At 40.0% G+C, this 23,446-nt stretch overlaps 1 protein-coding gene across 6 annotated transcripts in view; it reads left to right on the top strand.

Annotated features, from left to right (window-relative positions):
* The window catches only part of pidd1 (p53-induced death domain protein 1), an 80,082-nt gene that overhangs the window by 43,218 nt on the left and 13,418 nt on the right, over positions 1 to 23,446 (top strand). For all 6 annotated transcript variants that reach the window (XM_043706163.1, XM_043706161.1, XM_043706160.1 and 3 more), the window contains 3 exons: positions 2,417 to 2,552; positions 18,391 to 18,541; positions 21,206 to 21,329. In XM_043706163.1, coding sequence (XP_043562098.1) covers positions 2,417 to 2,552; positions 18,391 to 18,541; positions 21,206 to 21,329 — 411 coding nt within the window. The remainder of the gene's footprint in view (positions 1 to 2,416; positions 2,553 to 18,390; positions 18,542 to 21,205; positions 21,330 to 23,446) is intronic.

Genomic DNA, 23,446 nt, shown 5'->3' with positions numbered 1-23,446 from the left:
TGTACAGTTCCTTTTGATACATTTTGCCACTGTTTTGAAATTCGGTGCCAAACAAGTTGCTTCGAACAGGTTTTGAATCTCTCCAGTACCCTCTGTCATAAAATATGATGACCATTAATCCTCCATAAACCTCTTTTTTTTTTTTTCCCCTCCTTTCGTGATGCAGACACACTAATGACCTGGACTTTCTGCTTTATTTTAAAGCAATTGTCTCAAAATTGATCAAATCAAGCAATTTAGTAATTGTGGGAACTTTGAGGGTGGACTACTTTTGATCCAAATCAAATTTCCACCATCTTTTGTACAATGGTTTTAAAAAAAAACATGATGAAAGCTAGCTTCTTCTATCTTGCTGGTTTTCCACCCCCCCCCCCCCATCTCCCATTAGTAGCGTTGTAGCAAGTTACCCACTCTTGAATATGTGCTGGGATCTTTCTAAAGTAAACGTTTGTTTACAATTATGTTCTAATCACAACCTGGCTGTGCTGTTTCCTGGAGAAAGTGAGGACTGCAGATGCTGGAGATCAGAGCTGAAAATGTGTTGCTGGAAAAGCGCGGCAGGTCAGGCAGCATCCAAGGAACAGGAGAATCGACGTTTAGGGCATAAGCCCTTCTTCAGGATTCCTGAAGAAGGGCTCATGCCCGAAACGGGTTGATGACTACGCCCATGGCAAAAACTCCAACTAATTTGCCTTTTGGGATTTTTAAAATCTCTTATACTAATGTCATGAAACTTATCACATTGGGAAGGACTCGTTACTCATATTTTCCATAGTGAATGTTTGGAATATGTTCAGCTTGTTTTGGTTCAGTGAGCATCTTCAATGAATCTCTGACTTCCTTACTATTATGTTTTGCAGTCACAGCTGTACTTTTTTTCCGTATCTTGCTTTGTTCTGTCATCCTTGTAATTTTTCTGAATGTCTCTATTCATTTTGAGAAACTCCTGGAACAATAGCTCAACAGGTTTTTGTGACTATTTGGTTAATCGATTTAGGACCCTGCCTCTTCGAGTTTGGCTAATTACTTTGAGTGCTCGACATTATAATTTTAAGGACGTTTAACTTGTCCTTTTATTCAAACGTAATTGAATGGACTCTTAAGCATTGCTGAAAAATGACACATCAAATATTTTTCGTCTTGCACTATTACTGTGCAAGAATGCTAATTTAAGGGGGAAAACTAACGTGAAACTATGAGAGGAGAGTGCCAATTGGTAGGAAGATAGATTCTGATTGGTAGAGGCATTGCCATGGAGAATGAGCCAGTCAGTGACGATTGATAGTTAACTGTTGGTTCCAGTGTGATGGAATACTCCCCAATTGCGTGGATGAGTGCGGCTCCAACAACACTCAAGGAGCTTGACACAATCTGGAACAAAACAGCACGCTTAATTGGCACTCCATCTGCAAAACATTCACTCTCTCCACCACTGACACACTTAACATCTATGAGATGCACTAAAGAAATCCACCAAGGCCTCTTGGATAACACCTTCCAAATGCCAGTCCAGAGATGTGCAGGCCATGTAGATTGGCCATGCTAAATTGCCAATAGTGTGTAGGAATGTGCAAGTTAGGTGGATTAACTATGAGAAATGCAGGGTTACCCAGGGATAGGGTGGAGGGGTGGGTCTGGGTGAGATGTTCTTCAAAGGGTTGGTGTGGAGTCAATGGGCCTAATGGTTTGCTTCACACTGTAGAGATTCTATGACCACATCCACCTAGGAGGACCAGGCCAGCAGATACAAAGGAACACCATCACCTACATGTTCCCCTTCAAGCCACTCATAACCCTGACTTAGAATTTGCTCCCTAGCAGCATTGTGGGTCTACCCATACCAAATTAACGGCAGCTCACAGCTGAGATGCATGCGCATTGGGAATTAAATGTATTAAACAAAACTGCCATGCTTTGTTAAAATTTTAAGCAAGGCAGGTTTAAACTCTTTCTTCAGATTCAATAATTTGTTTTGCTTTATTCTTGATGTTTGCTATTTCTGAATCCCAGCTTATACTAAATTTGATTTTCTGTGGTTGGTATCTCCATAGGATGCAGGAGGTTTCATCTGTTCCATGGAATTTGAGTCACGTACCATTACAAAGACAAGATGCACAGTTATGCATGGCATATACTGAAATAGACTCCAAAAAACCTTGGATCCCCAAACAAATTAACTTTGCTAATTTTGCGCGTACCTTATGCAACACACTATCTTCTTCCTTATTGATCTGCTCTCTGTACAGTAAATGTCCTTTATGAAAGGAGTTTGGATACAGGCCTTCTACACAAAACAATGTATGAATTGGTACAAATTCTGTCAGTGATGCCATAAAGGTAGTTCTATTAGAATTAGTACTTCTATTTTTAACAAAAGCTTTAAAAAAGCCTTTTTAACAATTAAACTCTGTTCCAGGTTTAAATTTGGACCGTTCCAAATTGCACTTGCTTCATGGGGATGCAGAAGTCCAGGACTGGAAGGACATTACACATCAGGTGGTGCTGGAATTCACTCACCTTTATGCCCTTTTTGAAGTGGACCATTTCTCATGGTAAGATCTGTGAAGATTCCCTCTTTATTCTCAGTTTTCAACTTTGGCACTTTTCATCTGTTCTTTCTTCCCAGGTGTTGAAGGGTGTAAACAAGAAACAAGAGTAGGCCCCTCAGACCTTCGACCCTAATCTGTCATTCAAGCAGATTGTTGCTGATCTGATCTTAACCTCGACTGTACACTTCTGCATGTCCCTAGTAGTCTTTCATCCCCTTGCTAATCAAGAATCTCTCTCCACATTAAAAATATAGATTTGGCATCCACTTTCTTTAAAAGAAAATACTCCACAGACACTCAACCTTAGGGCAGCATGGTGGCACAGTGGTTAGCACTGCTGCCTGACAGCGCCAGAGACCCAAGTTTGATTCCAGCCTCGGGCAACTGTCTGTGTGGAATTCCCTCCGGGTGCTCCGGTTTCCTCCCACAGTCCAATGATGTGCAGGTTAGGTGGACTGGCCATTCTAAACAGTGTGCACAAGGATGTGCAGGCTAAGTGCATTAGCCATGGGAAATGTAGCGTTACAGGGATGGGGGTGAGTCTGGGGTGAAAGCTCCCCGGACGGTCAATGTGGACTCGATGGGCTGAATGGCTTGTTTCCACACTGTAGGGATTCCATGATTCCAAGAGAAAATTGTTTGTTCATTTCTGTCTTAAATGAGCAAACCGTTGTTTATAAACTATAACCCCAGTTCTAGATTCCCCCTCATAGAATCATAGAATCCCTACAGTGTGGAAACCCTCCGAAGAGTAATCCATTGAGACCCATTCCCCTACCCTATTACTCTACATTTACCCCTGATTAATGCACCTAACCGACACATCCCTGAACACTACGGGCAATTTAGCATGGCCAATTCACCTCACCTGCACATCTTTGGATTGTGGGAGGAAACCGGAGCACCCGGTGGAAACCCGCGCTGACACTTCGGCATCAACCTGGTCAAGTCTCCTTAGAAAACTTCATGTTTCATACATGTCACCTCTGATACTTCTAAACCCCGGACGAGATAGGCCTAGCCTGTCGAGCTTTTCCTCATAAGGAAAGGAGTGGCAAACAGCAGGTCATAGTGGGTTTAAGCTGATGCTGGGAGATTGGAATTGAGTTAATGCTGTGTTGTATCCTTTTTGAGGGTAATCCATGAGTAAGGCAGCACAGCAACATTTTAGGATCCTATTGATGAATAAACTGTTAACTGTGAGATTTGGAGTGGTAAACCTGCCATTGACATGGACATTTTGCCACTTAACTTCTGGTAATTTAAGAAAAGGTTCACAAGGCACCAACTGGACGGGTAGAGAGAAGTTGACTGGTGAATTATGCTTGCTTGTATGTTGAGTGGAATGTAGATTGCAGATGTGAATGTGTGCACACTCATAGGTGGTTCAGCATGGCTGTTAACTACCTTCCCAAACATTCTCTGACCATAGCTGGATCTAATTGTGGGTCTAATTTGGGTACATGTAGGGGGCAAATTGAAATTTCTTAAGTGGAATTCTCAGTCGTTGGTTTGGAAACTCTTAAGCTGGGGATAAGTTTTCACAGATGTCAGTCGTTTTCTTCATTTGATTCATGGGATGTGGGAATCACAAGCTTGGCCAGCATTTATTGCCCATCCCTAAGTGCACATAGGGCAGTTATGAATCAACCGCATTGCTGTGGGCTTGGAGTCTCATGTAGGCCAGACCAGGTAAGGATGGCAGCTTCCTTCTCCAAAGGACATTAGTGAACCAGATGCATTTTCCCAACAATTGACAATGGATTCATAGTCATCATGAGACTCTTAATGCCAGTTTTTTTTTTTGAATTCAAATTCCACCATCTACCGTCGTAAGATTTGAAACAGAGGCCTTGGACCTTGTCTGCCTCCTGACCAAAGAAAAACAAACCAAAGTAATCTTCCAGTATATAATGGAGACTGTTTGTTTGTTTCGTTAATGGAGTCCCTGTTATAACACTGTAGCTTCAAAGGTCATTTGAAAAGTGCAATTTTAAAAACATTTTCTGATTAATAGCCTTGGGCATAATCCTGTTTCATTGTGTGTTCATTGTCAATGTAAGTAGGTGCCCAGGAATGTAAACTGAATATAAATTTGACATAAAACGCTATTCTGTTATGGAAGGGAACCAATTTGTTTGACTCCTGATTGCAGTTAAATAATTGCATAAAAATTCATCGCAATTCTGGATATGATAAAAGTAGCTGGTTCTGTAGTAAAATACTTCAAAGACCGTTGTGTCTTGACTAGAGTTGACTAAGATTCCCAAAGAAAAATGCTATTCATAGCAATGGGTGGAGCTGCCAAATAAACCATTTGACTTATTTCCAGGAAAGTGTGATGACTGCAGAGCAAAATATGTGCTTGATATTTGTGCTTTAGCTGCTTTTTAACTGGATAATGAATGCTATATGTTTTATCAGTTAATTTTTCAAGTTAGTGGCAGTGACTACACTTCAAAAGTAACTTGCATAGTCTGAGGCATTTGAGACATCTGTAGATGAGAGAAATGTAACCCCTGAGAATGTGTAGGAGGGGAAAGGCACGGTCTTAGATTTTTCAAGAATAATTATATTCCACATCATACAGTCAAGCTTCTGAATCCACCTCCCTCTTTCTTGAAACAAAAAAAAGTCTTTAATCCCAAAGTGACCCAAACAAATTATTTTTTCATCTCCTTATTCCTCAGACTACAAGGTGTCCCTCTTTGAGCATCTCCGACAATTTCTTGGAGCAAGCATGTTTTTTGTGAAACAATCCTACTACTAGTGACTTGTGTCAACCCACTTTTTTTACTTTTGAAATCTCCTTTGTTTCTCACATTTCCTTTTCCTAACAAAGCCAACCTTCAATATTATTTTCGGAGCCACACCCTTTCCTGCATGTACATTCTCCCAAATAAAATGGTCATCCACATAAAATATGGGTAAATTTCTCAGATTGCCCTTTGTAAAGGGTTTCCTTTAGAATTTTAAATAAATACACCCTTGTCTACAGTTTCTAAACCTACCAAAGTCTCCGTCTCAGAGGCTAAGAAACTTTGTTTTCTTGGCTTCCCACGCCGTTTATTATTCTTTCCCACCAAGAACCTTATTAACCTTGCTGTACAAAAATATCAATCTGGAAGATTGGCAGTGATCCTTCACTGCCAAGGGACTGGCTTCATGTCTGCTGGATGAACCAAGGCTGGAAACTTGATTGTGTACTTCTCCGAATTTAATTTCTTCCACAATTTTTTACTCCCAAGACTTCCTCAACAGCAGCATATTTCATCAGAGATCTCCGTTACATAACTGGTATTTCTTGCTTACCCACTGGAGACGTCTTGCCACTTCTGACGCCGAATTGAGCTATGATGCTTTTCAATTACCACTAGTGTTAACTCATTCTTGATCTGCAATAGTTTTTATCGATCTCCTTCAGCTAGTTCCCTCTATTATTGCAGGTACTAGCAGCACTCAGGGAATCTCTACATGGAAGAGGTCACTGCTCCCTCTTATGAGGTCGCCCATGACCCCTCACGCAAGACATTCACCTGCATCCTTATGGTGCATCTCCAAGTTTGCGCTATTTAGATTAAACTCGAGTGCACAATCTGGTGAGTACATCACTGACGCACCTCCACAGCGGATGAGGGAAAGATGTGTCCCATGCCTCTGACACTCTAAGAGGACCGCTGGAGATGAGGTACCTGCTCAGCCTCATGTGCCCCTGTTCTCAGCTATAAGTGACATGCTCAACCAACAGAGCCAGGCATAGGGACATCAGGCAGGTTCAGGCAATGCCGACTGGAATAGAATGTGAGGGATCCAACAACATTCTCGCGACAGTGATGGTTGTAACATGTGAACACTTGACTGTCTCCATGGAAAGGGCACCGGCAACCCAGGTGCAGAACACTGACTGGCTTTCAGGTGTGTATTCGACCTGCAGTTCTATGTGTTTAGCCATGAATGCTCGTAGCAACCCCACCTCCTGACCCCTTTTGTACCCATCTGGCTCTCTATCTTCCCTAACATCACACTGACCTTGTATACTTCGGGCATGTAACAACAACAGCACTTGTCAAAGTGGCTGTCAGGACCTTTCAGGATTAGAACATGGCATGTGATGGTGTAAAAAGGGAGCCTGGTTTGCCTTCCTTCTGCAGTTCTCAATGAAAGAGTGATCAGATTGGGAGTGCGGCTGTGTTTCCCAGGGAAACCTGACTGAAACCTTCTATTTTAAAAAATGCAGAGCTCCTCTGATTTGGTGAAAAAAAGAGGGACCAGAGGGCCGATATACATGAGATTTCCATTCCTCAGAAAATTCGACCCAGTATTTAGTTAATATTTAGAATACCCGTTGCACTAACATCTACCTGTATGGCTTAACACCCCAAACTTTATACCTTTCTTCCCACATTATCTCCCTCGTCACCAGGTTCAGTCTATTCTTCCAGGTCATTTCACAATGTTTCATAATCATCACTCTGTGTCAAACTCCTCTTAATCCCAAATTTCTCCTTCCTTCAGTCCAGAAAACTTCCTGCTTTGTGCTGTCATTGAATCCAGTGCTCACATTTTGCTGCATGTTCTTATCGAATAGAAAAAAGAACTTCTGTTTATTTCCAAAAGCACCTCCCATGCTATTTTTTTTGGATAAAGTATGATCATTTTTACATTAGCGAATGAACAACCAGATTTAAGTCCAAAGATTTTTCACAAGAAGCAAACGAGCGAACATAAGGAGCAAGTGTAGGCCATTTGTCCCCACAAACCTGCCCTGCCTTTCATCAGTATCATGGCTGTACTGCTGTAGGCCTCAATTCCTCTTACAGCCAGCTTTTCAAAGCCATCAATTTCCCCAATATTTAAAAAGTTTACTTACGTCCTCTTTAAAGACTTTGTAATCTATCATCCACAACACTCTGGAGTAGAGAATTCCAGACATTCACTACCACTGTTTTCAAAGAGTGTCCCCTTATTCTGTGACTATGCCCCCTAGTTTGAGATTTTCCCACTAGTGGGAACATCTCAACATCAACCGCATATAGTCTCTCAGAATCTTGTGTTTCAATTAGATTACCCTCATTCTTCCAAACTCTGATGAATAAAGGCTTTATGTATGTAGTCATTCTTGATAACACTTTCATTCTAGAAATTAGCTGAGTGAATTTCTTTTTGAACTGTCTCCAATGCCAGTACATCCTTTCTTAAATCTGGGGACAAACATTGTACACAGTCCTTCAGGTGTGACTTCACCCAACAGCCTGTTCAGTCGTAACAAGTCATAATTATTTTTAAACTCTAACTCCAATACTAAAGGCCAAAGTTCCATTTCCCTCCTTAATTACTGTTTACCTCCATGCCAGCATTTGTTTCATGTGCACAAAGACCCAGATTCCTTTGCACTATTTTGGTTTCTCTATGTATTTAAATAACACCCTCCTTGATTCCGTCTACCACACAGTGCATGACCTCACATTTTCCTATATTAAATTTCATCCGACAGTTTGAGTGAATGGGCAAAAATGTATTTGTATCCTCTTGCAGATTCCTTATGTCCTCATCACATCATGCCCTTCCCCATTTTTACGTTGTTAGTAAATTTAGATATAGTATCTTCTGTTTCCTTCTTCCAAGTCAATAATATAGAAAGTAAATAATAGAAGCCCTAGCACTGATCCTCTAGTCATGCCTTTCCAACCTAAAAAATAATCCATTTATCCTGAGTTTGTTTTCTGGGTGTTAACTAATCCTTAGTCCATTATTTCCAACACCGTGTGCTCTTATCTTGTGCAACAACCTTTTTATGTGGTACCATATCAAATTCAAAAAACACCACGTTTTCTGTTATATCCTCAAAGAACTCTAGAACATTTCCCAAACATGATTTCCCTTTCTCAAAACAACGTTGACTTTTTATGATTGTGTTAAACTTTTCTAAATGTCCTGCTATTTCTTCCTAAATAATGGTCTCTAGCATTTTCCCAACGACAGATATTTGACTAAATGACCTATAGTTTCCTGCTTTCTGGAACGCTTCTTTCTTGAACAGGGATGTCACATTGACATTTTTCTAATCTACTGGAAACCTTCTGTAATCCTATGAGCTCTAGAATATTTTAACCAATGTGCCTACTATCTCTGGATAGTATTAAAACCATTAGCTATTGGCCATTAGGTCCTGGTAACTTGTCTGCCTTCAGTCCGATTATATTGGCAAATACTTTGTCACTCCTGATGATCAAACATTTCCAGACCTTATTGTTCCACGAGGCAGATTTGAGATATGGTTGGAGATGAGAGATTTCTACATCAAACCAAATTTGTAAGTTCTGTGACAAGGCATTTCATTCAAGCACAGGCGCCGCATAATCATCAGATGTGCCACAGAGAAACCTATTGGAATGTTGAAAATATTTACGCTCGCTATATCTGCATGTGCCCTTCAGTAGTTGTGTGTTGAGCATATAGTGGAACATTTGTGCACAGCCATTGCAGTCAAGAGGATTACAGGTAAAGGAGGATGGTTGTACTTATCTCTTTATATTTGACTGTGGATAAAATATGGGAGGAAAGAATTTAGACAGAGTACCTATCACCTGACCAGCTGCTAATATTGATATCAAGGGGATCCCCAGAGCACAGTGTAGACACTGTTGAAAAATGTTGAGGGATTTTTTTGCATGACGAACTTTCTGTTTTTGTCTGTGCCTTTTGGATCTTTTGGTTCTTAATGGTCCTGTGTCAATTTAGTATCAAAGGTCTACATGGTAATGTTTTATGAATCACTTCACTACAATGTACAATGTTCCTTTTTTTACTTCTGGATATTACAGTTAACATCTCTTGGTAGCTGTAGTGAATATAATGGGCCAAGCAATAAAGCACGGAGTTCCAAGTTACAAATATTTATTCAATTCTAGGAGATAGAATTGAGGGGGGGGTGGGGAATCTCTCATCGAATGTGGAAATCGAATACACTATATTTACTGGCTCCCCATTGTAATACCTGCTTGTTACATCCTCAAAGAACTCAAGCAAACATAATTTCCCTTTCACAAAACCATGTTGAATCTGTTTGTTTATTGTGTTAAGCTTTTCTAAATGTCCCACTATTTCTAACTTACTGATGGACTCGAGCATTTTCACAATAACAGAGGTTAGACTAACAGGTCTATATGTTTTCTGCTTTCTGTCTCACTCCTCTCCTGAATACTAGTTTTCCAGTCTGTTATCTTCAGGATGTTTATAATGTTCCCGACTGTGAACTGATGCAAAAACATTAGTTTAAAATAATCTGCCATTTCCACATTCCCATTATCATTTGCTTAGTTGCATCTTTCAACAGTCCCACACTCACTTTAGCTACTCTTTAAATATCTGTAGAATGCGTTGCTTTAATATATTTTATTACATTTCTTGCTAATTTACTTTCTGAATCATTTTCCTCCCATTTTTAATTTACCTTTTAGTTGTCCACTCCTTATTTCTAAAATTTTGATAATCCTTTAGTAGCCTACCGCTAACTTTCTCAGTTTTATTTATTTTTTTATTTGAATACTCTCCATGACTACCTTTGTTAACCACAGGCAATTGCTTAACAGAAGTGACCTTGCTGTTGGCTCATGGAGGGATATTGACCTTCCAAAGTCAGTGTCCCAACTTCCTGCCTTACAACACTTCCCCTATCAAACATTTGCCAGCATAAACACATTTTACTGCACACAAATACACATATGTATAAAATTTTATAAATATTTTTGTTATATCTGTATACAAGATTCATACAGATATGTTTGTTTCACTTAACATGATGGCAAAGGAACCACATACACACATACGCTATATATTTACATATATAGCGTAGATTTCAGTGATATAATTTATGATGTGTCACTTCAACTGATTTGTAATCCTGAGTCCTTTATCCATAAGCTTCAGAGTCTGAAAGAGCTGGGTTCAAGACCTATTCAAGGACTTGAGGATATAATCTAAGCTGATGCTAGGTGGGTGCTACAATGTTGCAAAAGCTTTCTTTTTGGACAATTTGTTGTACTGAGCCCTTGTCTGCCTTTTCAGTTGGAAACAATAAAGCATTATTTGAGGAACAGCTGAATCCTCCCAACATCCTGACAAATGGTTTGTCTCAATCATCTAAACAACTAATTGATAGTCATTTCTATCTGTGAGATCTTCATATGCATGTATTGGAAGCCTGGTGAGCTGAAGTGACAGAGACTGGACTTAAAAAACTTACTTGATTAGAAGATGTTTTGCGACATTCAGAAAGTACAAGAGGTGTTACATAAATGAAAGTAGTTAATCTACATTTGTAAAAATGTTTCCATTTTACAAGTACATCTCATTTTTCAATTGCATTACACTTCCATATAATTTCACTTTACAACTTTTGATTTTTTATTTTAAACAATTTACTTTATTATTAACAATTGCTAGAGTTTTTCATGACCAAATTTTTTTTCTTTTGTGTTGTATCATATTTTACACGGTATTTACCAGGATGCTGTTGAGAGTACGTTGCTGGAAAGCACAGCAGGTCAGGCAGCATCCGAGGACCAGGAGAATCAACATTTCTGGCATAAACCCTTCATCGGGAGTGAAGGGCTTATGCCTGAAACGTCAATTCTCCCACTCCTCAGATGCTGCCTGACCTGCTGTGCTTTTCAAGCATCACACTCTTGACTCTGATCTCCAGCATCTGCAGTCCTCACTTTCTCTTCCTTTACCAGGATGCTGCCTGGTTTGGAGGATATTAGCTATTAGGAGAAATTGTACAAACTTGGTTTGTTTTCAGTTGAACATCAAAGGATGAGGGGTGAACTGACACTTGAGGAAAGGATGTTGATTCTTAAGCCCCGCTACTTCAGGGCTTGCAGAAGCAGTTAATGATTTCAGTAAAGCACATAAAGACCCTGGTTTACTTGTCTGTTGGAATCCAGTGAACAGGAAACACTGACTGGGTTCCTTACTTAACTAGAAGTACTGTTAAGTAAATTCCAATCACAAGTAAACAGCTGTGAACAATGAACATGTGATCTTACTAGATTAAGCTCTAGATCTCTCTTAAGCATCTTTTTCCTACACACACACACACACACACACACGGACAGTTACAGACAAAGCAAAAAAACATTAAGGGGCCAAAACTGGGAACCCCAATTCAATAGCACCAGTCCACAGGGTTCACTGAGATGGTTCTTTTAGCTTGCCACCCCCTTTCTGTTCTTTAATCTTGTTTCTCCAGTTTATTTCCTATTTAGCATAAGGTGAGTGGTATGCAAACTACGAAGTCTCTTAGTTACTGATGAAAGGGATATCAGCTCACAGCTGGGGAAAGAAACAAATTATAATACCTGAGGCCTCAAGAAATCTAATGCAGAGAGGAAGACACACCTCCTGCCCCTCCAACGGGCTGAAGGCTCCTCACTATATTGTTCACACCTACAAGCTGCTCAGTTACTCAGGAACCAGGGAGTTGTCGTCAGGCTGATGACCTTTGGTATGCAGAACAAGTCAATGTGTTTGTGATTTGTTTTTGAGAGTCCAGCAGTTTCTTCTGTTATCCTTGGTCTTAAAACAGTCCTTTCTCAATAATGATACAGAAAATAAAATGATTTTATTAAAGAATGAAGAACTGTACAGCACATCAAGACTGCAGTGATACATGATGCCTTTCTGAACTAAAACCTTTTGCCTCGACAAAGCCGTTATCCCTTTATTTCCTGTATATTCATATGTTTGTCAAGATGCCTCTAAAACATTTCTGTTGCATTTGCCTCTACCACCTCCTCTGACAGTGTTTGGGTAACACTTACCATGCTCTGTGGGGGAAAAGATAACTTCCCTCTCACATCTCCTATAAACTTACCACCTTTTATCTTAAGCCTATGTCAGAGGTGAGGAACATTTTCATGTTGGAAGGCCACATTATGTTAGTTGTAATCTAATAAGGCCACATCCAAGAAACTTCAATTATATATTCTTCAAAATTCACATTATTTTGTAAAAATCTAACTAACTTAAAAAAAAGAAAAAAATGTTAATTCTAAAGTTAACTCTCTGGTATTTTAAATACATTCATTTTAAGATTAAAATAAAAATAGTAAAGGACAAAAAAACATATTAATAAAAAATAAAAGATTTGTTCTGCAAAATTTGGATTCATTCAAAAGGCTGCACACAATGGCCTAGAAGGCCGCATGTGGCCTTAAGGTCCCAGGTTCCCCTCCCCTGACCTATGTTCTATAGTAATTGACATTTCTAACCTGGGAAAAGGACTCCGACTATGCATGCCTCCCATAATTTTGTAAAATTCTGTCAGGTCATCCCTCATCCTTCGATGTTCAACTGAAAACAAACCAAGTTTGTACAATTTCTCCTTATAGCTAACACCCTCCAAACCAGACAGCATCCTGGTAAAGCATTTCTGTACCCGCTCCAAAACCTTCACATCCTTCTGTTAGTGTGGCTGCCAGAACTGTACACACATTTCCAATGTGGTCTAACTGAAGTACTAAGCTGCTGCAACAGTCTTTACAGGATATACAAAGATGTAAAAAAATTCTAGAAGCCAAGCTTGTACTTGTTAATCCCACATCACCACTGTGCGCTTATAAATACCACTTAACATATTCAATTGCTACAAATGAGTGGTTCTGTATATAATGTCTATTAACTGATACTGATTTACTGAATCACCACCAGCAAAATACTTATGTATCTGTGGACTTCCTGATAATCATATTTTGAATATCACACCAATAGAAGACAGAGTCCTGTATCACATTTTGCTTTACAACTGTGTATGTCCTGTCCATGTAGGTGAATGAGAAGTCGGTGTGATTGAAGTCATCATTGTGTGCCCACATCACACTGGAACTGGAATGGAGGTATTACGCCCATTGATCCTGCCTCTTTCTCACTGTCCATCCAGCTATTAACTATCCCACTGACTGCCCCAATCACCACTGGCTGGTCATGCTCATAATCCATCTGGACAGCCCAACTCATTATTGATCACCCCCTCCCTTGCCGCTGTGAAACACACTTGCCGCTTGCTTACCCATTCACTGATGGCTGCTAAACCCACCCCCCCAAACTCTGCCATCTCGGTTGCCACCGTCATCACCATCTGGTAGCTACAAATTACATTATGTTAGCTATCAAGTCTGCACTTTTGCATTGTGAGATTGTGCCACTCCAACTCTTTAAAATTCAACAGTGCAGTGAACAGATGTCTCCATGGTTTGTAGTCAGGCAGTGAGCAAGTTCTCTCTCTGGCAGTGATATCACAGGCTTTATGACTGAGAGTGCATGCCCTGTAGTTGTGATGGTAATAAACACAGCCTTTTTAAGAAGGTGAATGCCCATTCAACAACAACAACAATACTGCAACGACTCCTCACACTCCAATCTACTGAAATAAGGTTGTCATCTTCAACTTCACTGGGACATGAATTTGAATAGACTCACCAAGTGCCCACTTAACATCACTTAGACTTGACACCCTTAAAGGAGTTATTTTTCTAAAAATATATTTTATTGGTAACATTTCTTGAAGTATGTTTGGAGAGGGTACAGAAACGCTTTACCAGGATCCTGCCTGATTTGGAGAGTATTAGCTATGAGGAGAGATTGGATAAGCCTGGTTTGTTATCAGTTGACAAGTCATTCCTGAAGAAGGGCCTGTGCCCGAAACGTCGAATCTCCTGTTCCCTGGATGCTGCCTGACCTGTGCTGTTCCAGCAATAAAGTTTCAACTTTGATCTCCAGCATCTGCAGACCTCACTTTCTTCCCAACAGAACATAACCTGGTGTTGTGTGATTTTTAACTTTGTCCACTCTAGTCCAACACTGGCACCTCCACATCATGTTTTCAATTGAACATTGAAGGCTGAGGGGCGACCTGATAGAATTTTATAGTTTGACAATGTGCAACTCCGATCAGTTTCTTTGACAACATTATATAAGCTAACTCACTTCTCATGCCAGTAAAGATTATACTTGCAGGGTACGTTTCCATTTCATTCCCGGCATTGTGTGTGCAAACAGTCCAACTTTTACACCCTTTCCAGTTCCTTGGTATGCAATAGCATGAGTGCCTCAGAGAGTGACCTATCCCCATTGAGCCTTGACAGCAGCTGCCCCAAGCTTTTGTACATCCTTCAGTATGTAGTCCTGTGGAATGTGGTTGATTAAACATGGTGCTGGAAAAACACAGCAGGTCAGGCAGCATCCAAGGAGTAAGAGAGTCAGTGTTTCAGACAGGCCTCCCTGTGTCTCCTCTCTTGCTCCTCGAATGCTGTGTGACCTGCTGTGCTTTTCCAGCGCCACGATTTAGCAACTCTGAGTCTCCAGCATCTGCAGTCCTCGCTTTCTCCTTGTATCTTAGAACGTGTCAATATTGCAACATTCTGTCACTGTCAACTCTTTGCACTGGAACATTTCACTGAGTTGATGATCTTGCAGCAACAGTTGATGTTTATTTTGGTGTGAATCCCTAGAGCACCGAGTCCTGTGTTCTTTCCCTGCTAAGAATAAACCTTGACAAAAACTACGACATCGCTTTCCAAACTTGCCAATGCAAAGGTGCATTCTGGACAGAGATGGATGATAGTCTCTCCTTTACACAGCTGCCTCAAAGGTAGCACGCAGTGTAACTCTCAGCAAACCAAAAAGATCTGACAGGGAGGGCCTTTCTTACCACCAGCTAAGCTATGGACTTTATAGTCTTAAAGGAATATACGACGAAAAGTTAGTGGATGTTGTGACAGATTTTCTCTGCGATCACTTGGGTTGCATTCTGGCAGAGTGGATGTTTCATGGATTGTGTACTCGATTCATTCCTTTTAGAATGAGGCAAGTGGGCTCAACAGAAACAGGCAACTTTCTCAGATTACAGCAAGTAAGGTGAAGACAATCATTTACCCACTGTTCTGTACGTTGTTCCATTTCAGACCTCAAAATAATACACCCTTTGACTTAGCAAGAACACTACTATGGATGATTCACTAATGTTTAACACATGACATAGAAGTCATTTGCAGCTGGTTTGAATTGATACTTGTGTTCGTAAATCATTTTGTTTTGCTCACAGCAGTCCTACTTCATAAATTCATGTTGTAGGGTTTTTGGATTAGGATACAATTTAATCAGCTTTGCCTTGTGTGAGACACTAGTTATTCAAGGGAACACTCTGACTTAACTGGCCTTCTCTCATAGAGTAATAGAATCCCCACAGTATGGAAGGAGGCCATTTGGCCCATCAGGTCCACACTGACCCTTTGAAGAGCATCCCACCCAGACCCAGCCCTCTGCCCTATCCCAATACCCTGTGTTTCCCATGACTAATCCACCTAGCCTGTACATCCCTGGACAGTATGGGCAATTTAGCATGGCCAATCCACCCAACCTGCACATGCTAAGACTAAAGAAATTGGATCACCTGGAGGAAACCAATGCAAACATGGGGAGAATGTGCAAACTCCACATAGACAGTCGTCTGAGGGCGGAATCCAACCCGGGTGCGTGGCACTGTGAGGCAGCAGTACTAACCACTGAGCCACCATGCCACCCCTCATTATTTCATCTCTAGTCTTCCAAGTTTTTTTCCAAGTAGATCAAAGCTCAATACTCAGTCACAGCTGTTGTGGCCTGGGCATTTGCTTGCTTAGTGGTGGTGTGAGGAAGGAAATTTCTCTACTTCAGCAGAACAGCCATGGGAGAAACTCCCCCAGAATGGCATGGTGTTCACTTTGGTTGGAGGGGCAGGCTCGAAGTGCTGAAAGTTGGTTTTTTAAAAGTCTGCCTTGGTTGTCCAGGTCCTCTTCTCAATTGTTTCATTACAATTTACACCTTCTGGCTCTTAACATTAATACTGCATCCTCCCCCTCCCCTCCCCTCCACCATTCAGCCAATCCCCATATCATTCAATGCTCCAAGCTAACCCATTTGCTATGGCCCCTTAAAGCCCCATGAACAACTTCATGTTAACTCATACCCCCTGACACCATGGGCAGACCTCAGGAGCTATGTCTAAGTGGAATTAAAGGTCTAAATATTTAACACGGGTTTTACTATAGTACAAAATTCATGAAATCCTGTTCAGTATTTCTAAGTCCCCTCAAGTACTTAATCCCTTATAAAGACAAACAGAGTTATATTCATAATCCCGCAGCAAAGTGCTCTCATCCTTTTATAAAATATTTGAGCTATCAATCAAATGGTGAACTTCCATGCTGAAATAATTATAGGTCATGGAAAGCAATGAACAACTAAGAGAGTTTGCAATCTGTGAACCAGTTGCTCTGTGCCTCCTGTATGGAATTGAAAAATACCTGGAGAAGAGAGATTGACAAACAGTAAGTCCAGACAAGCAAAAGGATCATTTTAGCGAACCCTGTGGACAGAGGCCATTGAATTGCCTTCCCAATTTTTCACTCCACCCATAATTTTTTTAATCTCTTCGTGTCTATCCATCAATGTGTAGGGGGCCTTTTATAAGGGTGGTTAGAATTTTAAAGAGTAGAATTATGGGTGATGGTTCATAGTTGTTTATGTGTATCCATAACCTGTTTGGTTGTAATAAATTGTGATTGTTTTAAGTACAGAAACTTGGTCTGTGTTTTCTGTTAGCTTAGGTGTAAAAAAAGACTGGTAAACTGGTAAAACATTTTTCATACTTTGATAAAATCCTTAACTTTTATAATGACTCCAAGAATGGCAGGAATCATGCTACACAAATGAAGTCTAACATCGGGACTCAACACTTTCCTTGAACATGCCTGCCTACTCCTGCAGCCATATTGCCTTTGGACAGATGAAAGAAAACAGTTAATATCATCATCGAGCCCTCCAATGTGGAAACAGGCCACTTGGCCCAACAAGTTCATACCTCTGAAGAATAATCCACCCAGACCCATTCCCAGCACCATTGATCCAGAATCTGGTTTCCAGCATCTGCAGTCATTGTTTTTACCTCCCTAACTAATGCACCTAACCTACATATCTCTGAACACTATGGGCAATTTAGCATAGCCAATTCACCTAAGCTGCACATCTTTGGTGAGTGGGAGAAAACCAGAGTACCTAGAAAAAAGTCATGCAGACTGGGGAGAATGTGCAAATTCTACACAGTCACCCAAGGCTGGAATCGAACCAGGGTTCCTGGTGCTGTGGGGCAGCAGTGCTAACCATTGAGCCACTGTGAAACAAAATACATTTGGAAATCTCTGCCACTCTTTCCTCAGCTGATTGAAACCCCAAGTCTAGGAGTATGGGGCTCAAAATTTGCAATGTGACTTAAATATTCCCTTCCATTACTGGATACCAACTCTACAGTCTTCTTTTCCTCTATGATCTTCTCAAACCACAAGAATCTAGTGTTTCTCCTGCAGCTGACTGCAATGTTTTGAACTTCTAAAGGCCAAAAGATTCCTGTCAGTTTGCTTTCTCAAGAAAAGCTGTACCCTCATTGGCCTAAATCAACCAGAGTGAGAGCAGACTTCCGTTTTTGGGAAGTTGAAATAACTTAAGGCAGAATAGGAAGAAATGTATGCACAGCAGCATGGAAATAACAAAATAAGTACTATGTGGAGGCTTAGAGGGTTGCTTAGATGGGAATTCACATGTCAGGTCTGACCTCTGGCTTGTTTCTTGGATGTTTCTGCTCTATGCAACTATAACAGTGGCCAAGAGCTGGTTCTGCTGCAAGCAGGTTTTCCCCATTTTTTTTTGAGGGAGTTGATTTTGGCACCCAGAATTTGAGAATCACACCTATATGTTTGACGGGAATTGCTTGATGATGAATATTGTTTGTTTTTGTGTGAAACAGGTACTGGTTGTGGTACACAACTAAGACGTATGTTGGTGGCATAGCTAAAAAAGTTTACGAACGCTTGAGGAGGTGGCAGGTCAACTTTTTGGTGCTGCAGAGAAAGAAGGACCCGGAGCAAATTTTCCTGCAATGTGTTCCCAAACACAAGGTAGGCCTTCATTCATAAAGAAAAGATTTGTACTTAAGTCATACTTATCAATGCCTCAGAGTATTACCAAAGTGCTTTATAGCCAATGAAGTACTTATAAAGTGCTCAGTTATATCAGTTGGCTGGACAGCTAGTTTGCAATGCAGAATAACACCAACAGTGTCGTTTCAATTCCTGTACTGACTCAGGTTACTCTCCTTTTTAATCTCTAGCCCCACCTGAGGTGTTGTGACTCTCAGGTTAAACCACCCCCAGTCATCTTTATTAAACTGTCTAGTCAACACTTTGTCTTGTGAGCTTGTTCCAATCTGGCCAGTGATGTGACATGAGGCATTTTGAGAGGTCAAATGCAACCAAAAGTATACTATAAATATTTGGACCCCTAGGAGCATTGATATTCAGAGAGATCTTGGGGTCCAAGTCGATTGTGATATACAAATGGATAAGGTGATAAGGAACCCAGATAGCATGCTTGCCTTCATCATTCAGGCACTGTGTATAAAAGTTGGCAAGTCTTGTTGCAACTGTATAAAACTTTACTCAAGCCACATTTGGAATATTATGTGAAGTTCTAGTCGTCATACTAGGAAGGATATGGAGGCTACAGAGAGGGTACAAAAGAGATATTGCCTGGATTGGAGTGTATTAGCTATAAGGAGAGGTTGGCAAAAACTTAGATTGTTTTCACTCGAGAATCAGAGACAGAATGATGAGCTGATTGAAATATATAAAATTGTGAGAGACATGGAGAGGGTGGATAGCCAGTCTCTTTCCCAGGGTAGAAATGTCAAATACTAGGCAAACGTTTAAGGTGAGAGGGAGAAAGTTCAAAGGAGATGCTGCCAGGGGAGGTGGTCGAAGCAAATATGATAGCAAAGTTTAAGAGGCATTTAGACAGACACCTGAACAGGCAGAGATGAGAGGGATATGGATCAAGTGTGGGCAAATTAGATTAGTTCAGAATGGCGTCAAGGTTGGCACAGACATGTTGGGCTGAAGGGCCTATTCCTGTGATGTACAATGCTATGTTCTGTGATCCAACGCTATAAATTCAACAATACAAGGAAGAGATGTCTCCAAGGTCTGACATCATGCAGTGAGCTAGTTCTCTCACTCTAAGAGAGCAGGCCTATGGTCTGGTAAGACCATGGCACTTTACCTTTTACTTATAAAGATGATTCACCACGGAAATGTGGAAAATAAGGCAGCCAGTTGTACTTACTGAAAGGTGCAATATGATAATGATCTATTGATCAGTTTTAAAATGGGTTTAAGGATAAGTATTGGTCAGGACAACTCCCTGTGATAAATCAGACAGGCCTTAATTTAATGTCTCATCTAAAACAAAAAGAAAAAAGAAAAATTGCATGTTTTAGCATCTTTCAAAACCACAGGCCACACAAACAGCCTTACAGCCAATGAAGTATAGCTACTCTGAAAAATACATCAAATGTGCAGCCCATTTGAACTGAACATCCCATAACAGCAATGTAATAATGATTAGATCATCTAGTTTTCTTAATGTTGATTGCAGAGTAAATAATTGGTCAGGATGTTAGGAATAACTCACGTTTTGAAATTGTGCCATGCAATCTTATATCCACCTGAGCGAATGATTGTGGGTTTCAGTTTAATTTTGAATCTCAAAAACAGGACTTCTGACATTGCAGCGCATCCTCAGTACAGCATTGGAGAATTAACTATTATTTTTCTGTGCATGTTTCTGGAGTAGCACTTAAACCCAGAAAATTGTGACTCAGTTGGGAGTACCATGTAACCTTACATGCTGAAAAATAGCACCTTCATGAGCATTCCTTCAGACCTGCACCTGGAGGTCAATTTACATATTGTGCTTGAATCTCTCGAGTCTGTGTGAGTTTAACTTGGTCAAGAGAACTTCTGTTAAGCCAGAGATGACAACCTTTTACACCCTTCACGAGAAGGACAGAAGTTGAACGTTGCAAGCATTTTAAAAACTATTTCATATTGTGGACATCATTGGCAATGTGGACATGATTTGTTGCCTGTCACTAATTTTTCTTGAACTGAATGGTTTGCTCGGCCATTGCTAACATCAGTTGAGTCAATAACATTGCTGTGTGAAATAACTACAGAGACTGTATCTCTTCGCCAAGTCACCTTTCATATGCAAATGAGCAACCCTTACTTTCGTACTGCCTCATTCAGAGTCAACTATCAGTGTCTGCGTCTCTGACACTCCCCTTTTTATCTGTTAGCCAGGGCTCCCTGATTGGACTGGATTAACAGCCTCAGTCAGGAGCTCATATTGTATGAGTTCAGCTGGCTGACCTGGTTACAATCACTACACTGTGTAGAGTCACAAGTAGGCTGGATGACAGATTTTCTTCCGGAAAGGACATCAGTAATCTAGATCATTTATACAACAATCAATGATAGTTTCTTGCTCACCATCAATGAGACTAATTTTAAATTCCAGATTTTACTGATGGAATTAAATTCTATCTGCTGCTACCAGATCTGAACCCCTGTTCTCAGAACATAAGCCTATGTCTCTGGGTTACTGCTTCAATGATATTACCATTGTACTGCTCTCTCTTCCAAAGGCTTGTCTATATTTGATAATACTTATGTGATTTTTTTGCTTGTGTGGTTTTTTTTTAAATGTGACCTTCTATTGCCCAGGTTGAAACTGTTTGTAAGAAGTTGGAGACCAGATATCGTGGTCCTGAGCCGTCTGATATTGTCGAAATGTTTGAAGGGGAACAGTTCTTTGCTGGATTTGAAAAAGGGATTAAAATTGATTCAGGTAATGTCATCTAATTTAATTGTGTTCAGCTGAAGTATATTTGAGCCTTGTGAGGTTCCCAGTTCCTGTAAGATTTTGTTTTGGAGACTGCAGTTCTGTTCTAATAATAATATTCATTTAAAATGCATCCACATTGAAATTATGTACTTTCAAATGCAAATTGATAGTTCAGAGGAGCTGGATTTCTCAAATCCATTAACTATGATTCATGTATCTTCTAAACAGAGAGACAGCTGCAAATATTTAATATACTGCAAGTGAAAAGCAGTAGATTTTCTGTCACATTATGCCACCGGCTGATTGTCCAGCTGTTAACTCAAGATCACATGTTGAGAAACGGGAAAGGCCAAGTTTAATGTATCCCAGATATCTCTCACCAAATCAGATGCATCCATTTTGGAACGAAGCCAGAGAGGCTGGATTAAGATCATTTTGAGGCAGAGACTCTCTGTTTGATCACTGCTCTCGTTTAAGTTGCAGGAGACAATGATTCTAGGATGAATGGAATATTCTTTTTAAATTTGCACAGACAGCTGATTAAAAACAGAGGAATGCTTGTACTTCAAGGCGAGAGAATATTGTTGTACACTTCTGATTAAAAACAGATAAAGTAAAACTGATGCACGTGATTTAATCATCGGAACATGGTCAAGATTGTGTTATAGTTTGTAACTCCCTGTGTACATATATGCTAGATATCTGTATGTTAATGCAGCCAATGAGCCATGTTCCACAGTGGTCTTGCTACAGCTCATGTTGTGGGGTTTACACACCAACTCTGGGGGCAGAGAAAAAGAGAGACATCAATAAAAAGTGAGTAAATGTGCTCCCGCACAAACGAGTGAATATAAACCAGTTTGTTTGTTCAGAACATTAACTTCCGATCTGGGATACAAACTCAAATCATGTGATGCATGTTTTAAAGTATTCATGATCACTGTTTTCTTTCCCATGTTGTGACATGAGACGAGGTGGCGTGCTGAGTTATTTTGGATCATGAATTATGAATAATGCAGCATTCTCAGTTTTGAAGAATAGTATTCCCAAATAGAACACTTGGTGTTTTGTGATGTACATTTTGATTGAACTAATTAAAATGTTAGGATTAGCCAATTATTGATAAAATTGGATTTTAAAATAATCAAGCATGTCCATGACCTGTACCCAGGTTTATGGGAAGGAACAGAGAAAAATATGCATTGGAGTCATAATTAATTGATTTCTGATTAATATTTTAAATGTTAATTTGTGTAGTGTTATGATCCCAGCTGATGTTGTTACGACACAAGTCTGATTCTAGACTGAAATCGAGCTTGATGGATCATATTTTCAGTCTTTTGTGATTTTAAAGAGGTGGTCTTTCACTGAAACACAAACACGTAATGCTTCAGATCCTGATTTTAATGACAAAACACAAGTTTATTACACAAAAAAATTGAAGATAAAACAGGTCAAATCAAACTCTTCATATGGCACAAGTTTAAATATTTAGAAATAGACAATAAATATAATCCCACTAATCCCAAACATAATTATTAATTCCTATAATTTCTTTACAGTGCTTTTATTCATATGTATGTGGCTTAATCTATTAATGGCCTCTTCCTGGAGGCTTCATACAACTGAGCTTAGACTTTCTCAACTTCAATTAAGCCCTTCAGGGTTTTTACTAAACATTTTTGGTCTTCACCTTTTAAACTAAACTCCTGACACTGAGGTAACCTGTTTCTTAACAGTCCAAAATTACTTCCCTTTCTCAGGTGCTTTACATACCCAGTTTCAGCCAAGTCCTCCGCAAAACTGCCAAAGTGAAACATCTTTTTTCTAATGATTCGGAGATGCCGGTGTTGGACTGGGGTGTACAAAGTTAAAAATCACACAACACCAGGTTATAGTCCAACAGGTTTAATTGGAAGCACACTAGCTTTCGGAGCGACGCTCCTTCATCAGGTGATTGTGGAGGGCTCAATCGTAACACAGAATTTATAGCAAAAATTTGCAGTGTGATGTAACTGAAATTATACATTGAAGAATTGATTGTCTGTTAAGCCTTTCATCTGTTAGTTTCACTTCTATCACTGTATTCTATCACTGTATTCTAACAGATGAAAGTCTTA

Source organism: Chiloscyllium plagiosum, chromosome 16 (genome assembly GCF_004010195.1).
Source record: "Chiloscyllium plagiosum isolate BGI_BamShark_2017 chromosome 16, ASM401019v2, whole genome shotgun sequence".
Lineage (NCBI taxonomy): Eukaryota > Metazoa > Chordata > Chondrichthyes > Orectolobiformes > Hemiscylliidae > Chiloscyllium > Chiloscyllium plagiosum.
Note: the sequence above shows the minus strand (reverse complement) of the source record. Positions and strands in the feature narration are given on the sequence as shown.